This window comes from Peromyscus eremicus, chromosome 7 (genome assembly GCF_949786415.1).
Source record: "Peromyscus eremicus chromosome 7, PerEre_H2_v1, whole genome shotgun sequence".
Classification (NCBI taxonomy): Eukaryota; Metazoa; Chordata; class Mammalia; order Rodentia; family Cricetidae; genus Peromyscus; species Peromyscus eremicus.
The window spans coordinates 115,166,695-115,177,127 of NC_081422.1; the positions used below are offsets into that span (position 1 = coordinate 115,166,695).

The 10,433-nt window shown below is 49.0% G+C and overlaps 1 protein-coding gene across 4 annotated transcripts in view; it reads right to left on the reverse strand.

Moving 5' to 3' along the window:
* The window catches only part of Ulk4 (unc-51 like kinase 4), a 312,713-nt gene extending 304,116 nt beyond the window's left edge, over window positions 1-8,597 (reverse strand). For 3 of the 4 annotated variants that reach the window (XM_059268919.1, XM_059268918.1, XM_059268916.1), the window contains exons 1-2: window positions 8,214-8,596; window positions 3,113-3,295 (exon numbers count right to left, since the gene is read on the reverse strand). In XM_059268919.1, coding sequence (XP_059124902.1) covers window positions 3,113-3,250 — 138 coding nt within the window. In that variant the 5' untranslated portion in view covers window positions 3,251-3,295; window positions 8,214-8,596. Of the gene's footprint in view, window positions 1-3,112; window positions 3,296-8,213 lie in introns of all 4 variants that reach the window. The other variant, XM_059268917.1, reaches the window with a different exon arrangement.
* Between the last annotated feature and the right edge of the window lie 1,836 nt (window positions 8,598-10,433).

A 10,433-nucleotide genomic window follows, 5' to 3' on the forward strand; every position in this document is an offset into this window, starting at 1 on the left:
GTAATGAAAGGACTGCCTCAGAGTAGCGAGGGGTAGGAAACTTTCTTATCTGAGGGTAATTAGGAACAAATTTTAGCGTTGTTTATTGCTAAATCAAGGCCAGGCTGTTTACATCAAGACCTAGTCCTTGCGGTAGCCCCCTTTCTGCAGGAAACCTGACCACTCAAGGTTCCGCCAATTGTTTCCTGGCTGTGTGGAGCTTTGTGAGAGCTTGTGGCTGCATTCCTGCTGAGCTACTCCTGGCCTGGCTCCAGAGAGTAGCACCTAGCCCTAATCCATCTTTTGTTTAACTGATACCTTTTGTTTGTCTTCTGTGAATCTTGTCTCGGAGTCTCCCCAGGATACAAAGGCCTATGCAAAACTTGGTTCAGGAAACCGACAAACCATGGTACCTGAGAAATCGAGGAATTTGCACTTGGCATTGTATCTTTGGGAGCTCCTTTCAGGTGGTTTTGAGCATTTGGAAATTAACTGGCTAAACCGGAATAGAGAGAAATAAAAATGCCTGGGGCAAAGGGAAAGGGGTCAGTCCCTAGAGTCCAGAAAGGCTGGATGCCCCTGTAGCCTAGAAGGCTAAATTTATTCTTAAGGTGCCTGTGAGTCTTCTTTCCAGGGATCCATGTAAACTCACACACCTGTGCTGCGACACTTCGCCGCAAGAGCTGCTGCAGAATGTGGGGTGTGTGTGTGTGTGTGTGTGTGTGTGCGCTGGGTGAGAGATGAAGAAGAAGCATGAGAGAAGTGTGAGAAAGTGAATGTGTGAAAGAATGAATGAATAAAATGTGATAGACTAAAATTTGTTCCTAATTACCCTCAGATAAGAAAGTTTCCTACCCCTCGCTACTCTGAGGCATTCCTTTCATTACCCTGAGCACTTTGCCTCAGGCCATGTTATTTCAAGTTTCTATCCTAGCCTCAAATGCGCACCCAGACAACATCCTACACTCAGAAGAACGCAAGAGCAGTATCTACCTTCTCACATCTTGAACACCCCAGCTCCAGGGTTTGTCTCCACTGAAGCCTCGCCTTGAAGGCCATTGGTCTGCCACCTCTCCATCCCCAAGTTCTCAGCCTTCACCTCATCAGCTGCACAGTACAGCTGAGTTCTCTGATCACCCTGCATCTCTGACACTCCAGGCCCCGGCTGTCACAGTTGCCAGCTCTAATTGCTGCCTCCACCTCCACTAGGAAGGTACTTCATGCCTCAGTTGTATCAAGGTGCACAGAGAATCTCCTCCCAGCAAATCAGTTAACAGACGCAGGGTGGAGCCTAGAATACCAGTTCCAAAGAACCCAGGGGCGGTAGTCATCGGCCTCAGAAGGAGTGGAGAAGCCAGTCAAAGTGTGGCTACCCTCTCCTTCTCCTCCTGCTGGGTGCTGTCTTCTGCTCTCCCCTGCTGGGTCTCCATCCATTTCTTCGTCTGTTCTTCATGTTGTAATGGAGGAACCCAGACCCCTGCCACCTTTCCTCCCCGACCCAACATGGATAAGCACAATGATGCTCAAATTTGCATCTCTGTTCCAAAAGTGCTTCTAACTGGACTAAAACACCCACAGTCTTCCTTACAACCCACTGTAGACAATGGCTCCTTGAAATCAAATCAACCCTGTCCTTCTCTTAGGCGCTCTGCCCCTCTCGTGACTGGCATCTGGCCAAACGCCCAACATAACTGTTGCTTCTCTTCCAATTCTTATGTCCTGTTAATGTCCAAAACATCAGCTCCGCTCCACAAAGGGAGCCAGGCTCTCAGTTTGCACAACACTAAAACCCACAAGACTGATCTGTACTGTGAGAAGGGAGTGTCTGCAGGCAGGGAAGAGAAAGGCCTGGAAGGCTGAAGGCAGGCTGCTAGAATAATACTACCTGTGTTACCCGAGTGGGCACCATTGAGCAAAACTAACCTACATGGACAAAACTCAGAGCAGTGAGGTGTGAGCAGCCTGCCCTGCCACCATGGGCACAGAACCAGGAGCTGTGAGAGTAATCTGTGCTTTACTCAGACAGTCAACAATATGGGAGGCCACAGCAGGCATTCCCAAGCCTTTTCTTGTCCTTCTGGTCAGGTGGTCTCATCTTCTGTCATCATCCCCCTACCCCGTGTGCGTAGCGAACAGTACAAACAGTACAGCCAGCAGGTCTGCATTCTTCCTCAGCTTCCATTTTGGACGGTGTCCAGGTTTATAGTTAACTCAGAACAACCTGTTGGCAGCATGAGCAGATTCCTTCCCACAGAATGAAGTGTAAATGTTCTCCTATAATGTGGAATACACACTGGGCCAGCAAAATGGCTCAGTGGGTGAAGGTGCTTACCACCAAGCCTGATGATAGGAGTTCAATCCCGGGACCTACAACCCAAAAGCTGGTCTCTGACCTCTGCAGGAATGTTGTACGTGCACAGAGGCTGCATGATGGAGCATGTGTATGGAGGTCAGAGGACAACTTTTAGGAGCTGGGCACTTCCTTCCACCATGCTGGTCCCAGGGATGGAGCTCAGGTGCATCAAGCTTGGTGGCAGGAGCTTCTCCACTAGCCATCTCGCCAACCCTCCCACACCAACTCTCAACATAAATGTCTATCATAGATCCCTTTGCACCAGAACCAAAAGAGCTGGCAACTACCTGGACAAGCTCATTACTCATTATCAAGACTGACAGCACCAGTCAGAGAGATGGGGTCCTCATGCCAGGGTGAAAACATTGAATTTGGACACAGCATACCTAATAGCTTCTGTTACCTACCTACCTATCTATCTATCTATCTATCTATCTATCTATCTATCTATCTACCTACTTATCTATCTATCTATCTATCTACCTACTTATCTATCTATCTATCTACCTACTTATCTATCTATCTATCTATCTATCTATCTATCTATCTATCTATACCTACCTACTTATCTATCTATCTACTTGAGTGCCAGAGACAGAATCTAGGGCCTTGCACATGGTAGAGAAGCATTCTACACCATCCTTTGTTTCTTTGAGACTACATAGCCCAGGCTGGCTTTGAACTCTGTCCTCCTCTGCCTCCAGACTATAATAGAGATTGCATGCTCGCATCACCTGGCATTCTGCTGCCGCCAGGTAGGTGGAGACAACCAGGACTTACCCAATTGGTCATTTCAGGCCGTTTGCACTTTTCAGTACAAAGAATGGCCACAAAATTGATGGTGCCCTTCCGACGCCCCTTATACACGACGGTCTTGCTTCCTCTGCCAATCTCCTCATACAGGATAAAGTTTTCCATATCTGGGTCGATTTCTCATATGTGGAAAAACAGCATCTCTAGCTCCTGGAAGGTGAACAGAAATGACTGTGACAAATGCAAGCTAGCTGCACCAGAGTTGGCCTAGGAATGTGGAAACGTTGTCACCAATTCGATGCCACCGCCAGTGCTGGAGGAGAGTGGCTGTGATTTGGGTTGTTTGTGTGTTTGCTTGTTTTGTTTCTAAAAAAGGAAAAAGAAAAGGAACTGAGATGCATTTGTTCTTATTTTGTGTGTGGGTGTTCTGCCTGCACTTATGTCTGGGCACCTCATGCATGCCTGGTGCCAACGAGGTCCATGGAGGGCAGCAGATCCCCTGTGACTGGAGTTACAAATTGTTGTGAGCCACTATGTGGGTGCTGGGAATCAAACCCGGGTCCTCTGGAAGAGCAGCAGTGCTCTTAACCGCTGAGCCATGTCTCTAGTCTCTCTCCCACCCTTTTATAATTTCTGAGACAGGGTCTCACTATGTAGCCCCACGTCTTAGGGTTACTATTGCTACGATGAAACACCATTGTTGCAGAATATTTGTTTACCTATGTAAAAATGTGCTGCATTTGTTTATGTTGAAGAATATTTTTTAAAACAATTTATTCATCTTTATTTTATGTGCATTGGTGTATGCATGTATGTCTGTGTGAGGGTGTCAGATCTTAAGAGTTACAGACAATTGTTAGCTGCCATGTGGGTGCTGAGAATTGAACCTGGGTCCTTTCGTAGAGCAGTTGGTGCTCTTAACCACTGAGCCATCACTTCAGTCCGAAAAATATTTGTTTAACTATGCAAAGATGTGTTGCATTTGTTTAACTATGTAAAAATGTGTCGCTGTTTTACCCTGCCTGCCTAAGGCACCTGATTGGTCTAATAAAAAGCTGAACAGCCAAAAGCAAGGGAGGAGGTGTAGGCAGGTCTTCTGGGTAGGGAGAGTAAGTAGGAATAGGAATCTAGGCTGGGGGAAGAAAGAAAAAGAGACGCCAGGGGCCAGCCAGACATGGAGGAAGAGGGAAAGGAGGACATACAGAATGAAAGAAAGGTAAAAAGCCCCAAGGCAAATCATAGGTGAATAGAAACAGGTCAAATTAGGTTAAAAGAGCTAGTGGGACAAGCCTAAGCTAAGGCCGAGTATTCATAATTAATGGTAAGTCTCCATGTCTTTATTAGCAGCCCAAAGAAAAAATTCAGACTACCATGACCAAAAGCAAATTGTGGAGGAATGGGTTTATCTACACTTCCATATCACTGTTCATCATTGAAGGAAGTCAGGACAGGAACTTATGCACAGTAGGAACCTGGAGGCAGGAGCTGATGCAGAGGCCAGGGAGGGGTGGCTTCCTACCCATGGCTTGTTCACCAACCCAAGGATGGCCCCATCCACAATGGGCTAGGCCCTCTCCCCATTAATCACTAAGAAAATTCCCTGCAGCCTGCAACCTGATCTTATGGAGGCATTTTCTCAATTGAGGTACTGTTGTTGTTTGTTTTTTATTCTTTTTGGGGGGCCCGTCACCCAGCTCCCAAATAAATAACACACAGAGGCTTATTATTACTTACGAATGCCTTGGCTTAGCTTGGCTTAGTTTCTAGCCAGCTTTCTTTATCTTAAATTATCCCGTCTCTCTTTTGCCTCTGGACTTTTTCCATTCTCTAACTTCTGTAAATCTTACTCTTACTCCAAGACTTGCTGTGTAGCTGGGTGGCTGGTCCCTGGAGTCCTCCTTCTCTGGCCTCTGCTTCTCCTCCCAGATTTCTCCCATATTCTCTGCCTGCCAGCCCCGCCTATCCTTTCTCCTGCCTTGCTATTGGCCAGTTCTTTATTAGACCATCAAGTGTTTTACACAGGCACAGTCACACAGCTTCACAGAGTTAAACAAATGCAATATAAACAAAATTTCTTCTCCCATGACTCTAGCTTGTATTAATTTGACATACAACTAGCCAGCACACATACGGATCTTTACTTTTCATCCTTTGCAAAGCCAACCCTAGAACAGATCAAAGACATAATCTGATCTGAAGCAGCAAGTGCTGGGAGAGGCAGGGGAGCATTCTGTGGCACAGGCAGAGGCGAGGACTTCTGGAAAGAACTCAATGGCTCAGGATAGAACCAGGTGAACTAACAAATAGCATCAGCTTCCTCACAGCAAAGAAACCAGTCAGAGCAAAGGCACCTTACTGAACAGCATGGTCTTTGCTATCAATATATCTCACAGAAGATTAACATCTGGAATCTACAAAAGGAACTCAATAAAAGCACAAAGAATATAAACCACCAGCGAACAAATGAAAGGAACAGACAGTTCACAAAAGAAGAAAGACAGATGGCGGTAAATACATGAAAATGTTCACCACCATCAGCCCTCAGGGAAATGCAAATTCAAAGAACGCTGAGTTTCATCCCAGTCTGAACAGCTGCCATCAAGGGAGCACGGGTGAGAACGTGTGCAGAGAAGGAGTCTGCAGCAGAGGACATAAGAGAAAACATTCTGGCCAGGCGGTGGTGGCCCACATCTTTAACCCCAGCACTCAAGAGGTAGAGGCAGATGGATCTCTGCTATCCAGGACAGCCTGGTCTACAGAGTGAGTTCCAGGACAGCCAGGGCTACACAGAGAAACTCTGTCTCAAAAAAAACAAACAGAAGAAGAAGCAGAAGGGGAGGAGGCGGAAAAGAGAGAGAATGGAGAAATGAAGGAGGGGGAGAGGAGGAGGAAGAAAGAAGGAGAAACAAAGAAGTTAGTAAGTTAGTTGGTAAGTTAGTTGATTGGTTGGTTAGTTAGTTCTGGTCTATGAAGTGCACTAAGAGCTGGGCAGAGAGTCACAGATAGGCAGACATGGGTCAGGCTCTTGTTTTTCACGGTAAACCAGTGTGGGCCATAGGACATCAATATGGAGGATTCTCAAAAAACAGACAGACACACCTACAGCCATTTTACTCCTACGTGAACATATGCACATGTACATGCACACACACTCACACAAAGGGAGCTCAGGCAGCACACACAGGGTACTCTGCATCTGTTTACCACAGCCCTGCCCGCAATAACCAAAATGCAGAATCAACCTAGACGCCCCTGCACAGATGAATGGATGAAGAAAATGTGTTCTACACAAACAACAGAGTGCCATTCAGCTGTCAGGAAGAGTGAAATGACATCATTTTCAGGAAGATGAATAAGATTCGGAGTCACTGTGGTGCCTGTATGAGGTAAGGCAGAGCCAGGAAGACAAACGCTGCCTGTTTTCACTCTCAGGTGGAATCTAGATGTGAACATATACAATATGCAGTATAGTACGTAACCTAGATTTAAACATATACTACATACAGGGCATGGGAGTAGATGGGGACTGTAAGGAAGAAAAAGAGCCTAAGGAAGGAGAGCTCGGAACAAAGGGTAGTGAGAGGCAGGGAAGACACGATACCACTGTTTTCTCTCATACGCAGAAACCAGATGTAAACGTAAATGCTGTGAAGGTACAAGGGGACCACGTGAGGAAGAGGAAGAGGATAAGCAGGAGGGACAACAGAAGCAGGAGAGGCCGGGCGGTGGTGGCGCACGCCTTTAATCCCAGCACTCGGGAGGCAGAGCCAGGCGGATCTCTGTGAGTTCGAGGCCAGCCTGGGCTTCCAAATGAGTCCCAGGAAAGGCGCAAAGCTACACAGAGAAACCCTGTCTCGAAAAACCAAAAAAAAAAAAAAAAAAAAAAAAGAAGCAGGAGAGGGCAGCGAGGGGCAAATATAAACAAAACACACGGGTATATGTACAGAAAAATGTCATAATGAAGCCCATCATAATCTACTACAGCTTAAAATATAACTTTTTTTTAAAAAAAGAACACGGGGCTGAGAGGACGGCTCAGCTGATGAGTGCTTACCCTGCAAGCTTGAGGATTTCAAATCCTCAGCACACACAGAACCCAGAGGGAATGTCCGCCTGTAATCTCAGCTTTGCAGGGCAGAGACAGGAGGAGCCCCAGAGCTCCTGCTTCCTGGCAGGCTAGTCTAGTCTCAACAGCCAGCTCCTGGTTAGGGAGAGACCTTGTCTCAAGGCAAAATGACAGACAGTGACAGAAGACACCTGACGCCCTGCTCCGCCTGCACACACAGGCACATGCACCAGTACACTCACACGCATGCCACACATGTGCGCATGTGAGTACACACACACACACACACACACACACACACACACACACACACGAGTAGCCATGTCAAAACCGTATCAATGCTCTTGCAGAGGTCCTGAGTTCTGTTTCCCAACACCCACATTAGGTGGCTCACAACTACCTGTAACTCCAGCTCCAAGGAATCCAACACCATTTTCTGGCTTCCAAAAACACTCAACATATACATGTGCACACGCACGTAAGTAAATAAGTATAAACAAAATAAACCTGATTTTTTTTTTAATTAGGACTTTAAACAGGTTACTACAAACCTCTGAGTTTGGAGCTCTTTAACCTCGGAGGCTCTGCAGGCCCAACCAACCCTTCCCGCGGATTGAGAGCTCAGCCGGTGCCCCTCCTCACACCATTTGAGACTGATCCTGCAGGCTGGAATTCCCTTTCTCCCATCATCGGAAAGGGCATTTTCCGACGCAACCAGCTTCAACCAGCAAGGAAATGTACATCGACCAGGCTCGGGTTCGTGGCCAGCATAACCAACGTGGGCCATGGACATCAGGCTGGGAGCTCAAGATCACCACCACCAGAGTACACCGTGGACATCAACCAAGCTGAAGGCTCACGACCATCACAACCAGCTTGGAACGCCGGCATCAGCCAAGTGGAAGCTGCGATCCCCGGCCATGAAGATGCACACTCGGTTGAAGGAGGTGACATCCTATCTCAGGACCCTGCTCCCCCATCCCTGTCCTGGAGGAAGTGGCCAAGCGTGTGACGAGGATGAGGTGGATCAAGGGTAGGATAGAGCCTCAGCTACCCACCCACCTGTGCGATGGTGGGGACCCGCGTCCCACGCCCTCTGCCTCGCCACGACGCGGCAGCAGCCTGGACAAGGGGAACAGAGGAACCCAGCGACCTGACCAGCTTTCCCTGGACGCGTGGATACGGCCTCTGCGTCACCATGGCAACCTCCGAGACGCGGGAAAAAGTGCGGGGCCTTGATTGGCTGATCGCTAACTACGCAGAACCCGGAAGTGAGCGGCTTTACGTGCCCATCCAGCTACACTGAGGACCTCACGTCGCTTATGGAATGATCTCGCTGGTCTGAGAGGGGATTGGCAGCTGGAAAAAGACGAGACCCGTGAGCAGTTCCCAGGTCTGAGCGCCGAGCATCCCTCGGTGTTTGGATGCTGCCAATCCCATCTCCATGACAACACGCAGAAGACCGGAAGAGAACCGGATACTGAGCGGCTCGGAGCTTCCGGTCCTATGGGCGGGGCCGGAAGTGAGAATCCTCGGGCACACCTTCCCCCAACCCTAAGGCCGGCGCATCCTTTCTAGAAGATCCCAGGGCTAAGCAGGAAGGAAATGCGAGGCCCACAGAGCACCACGGCGGGCCCCGCTCGGCGTTTGCACGCCCTTCCGTCTCCATGGCATCACGCAGGACGCCGGCAGGGACGCAGAGCGCTGATTGGATGAGCTTACTCATTGGCCGGAGATTGGCATACGTATAGCCGGTCCCCTCCACGCATGCTTGTGGTATCCCCAGGAGCGCGGTTCCCTCAGCTTCTTCGGGAAACTTTTCGGCCTGGAGCCCACTGGTCGCTGGAGGCTCTGCGGACCCAGGATACGACGGATCGGCCTCCCAGGGAAGTCAGGGCGCGCAGTGGTGTCTCAGATCCCACCCGAGTCCGCAGATCTGGGTGGGACTTTCTTTTCTGCCTGATCCCAGTGCATCACGTGTTTATTTTGCTGCGTTTCCTCCTTAAACAGGATTTCACTGTGTAGCCCAGGCTGGCCTCCAACTGGAGTCCTCCTTCAACCTCCCCAGAGCCAATAATAACTTGGAGGCGCCACCACACCTCAAACTTCCGTTCCGACTTGAGAGCAACTTCTATGGAAGTAACAAAGCCCATTCCAGTTGATCCAGAATTCTACTTCCAGGTTGGGGGTGGAGGGGAGATGGGATCGATGTCTACACCTTCCTCCCTAATTTCTAAGGATAAACCAAAGTATAATTCCAGCTCAGCCCATTCTAGGGGACGAATGAGTTTGTTGAGCTTATTTACAGAGCCCAGATGAGGGGTTACAGACAGGAGCATAGGCAAAGCAGTCTCACTGCGTGGAAGACGGCTTCCCAGTGGCCACACAGTGGAGCGCCTCTCCCTCATCTTTGACCCCTGTATCTCTAGGTCCTCTCCATTACACCCTGCCCCACTTGTAATTAGGACAAAAATGCATGTAAGTGGGTGGGAGGAGGGTCTGGAAGCTCAGATGAAGGTACAGTGACCCGCACGCCCCCTCCTATGAAGGAATGTCAGTAGTCACGACCTGCCGTGATAATGGTTGGCAAGCAGACATACCTGAGCTTACGAAGGTAGCAGTTGTCTGGCTTGCAAGATGGTTGTATATGTGAGAGGGTGCATGGAGGCCAGAGGTCAGCCTTAGGTGTTATTCCTCAGGAACTGTCCACCGTGGTTTTATGTTTGAGACACAGTCTCTCACTGGCACCTGGGGCTGGCTGGCCCTCAAGCCTTAGGGATCCACCTGAAAGGCTAAAAAAAAAAGTCGAAGTGGGTATCTTGAGGGCCCTGCCAAGGTGTGCCACTAACACATGCCATTTGCAACCGAGTTAGTGCAAGAGGTTTATTAGGGGAGAGGGAGAGTGAAAGAGCAAAGGCCATGTCGAAGTGGGCACATGAGAGGCAGACAGACAGACAGACAAGAGAAGCAAGAGTGCCCGGTGGGCACTTTTAAGGGGTGCACACGTCCCATAACTGACGATGGGAAGGCACCTGGCAACAGGTGACGTGTGACTGCCGACTGCAGACGCAGGCTGGAATAAACCACCTTCCCACCTCCACAGCCCTGGAAGGACAAGCATGCTCCATCACGCTTAGCTGTTTATGTGGTTGCTAAGGATTGAACTCAGATCCTCGAGAGAGAGAGAGAGAGAGAGAGAGAGAGAGAGAGAGAGAGAGAGAGAGAGAGAGAGTGAGTGTGTGTGGCAAGCACTTTACCAACTGAGCTATTTCACCAGTACCA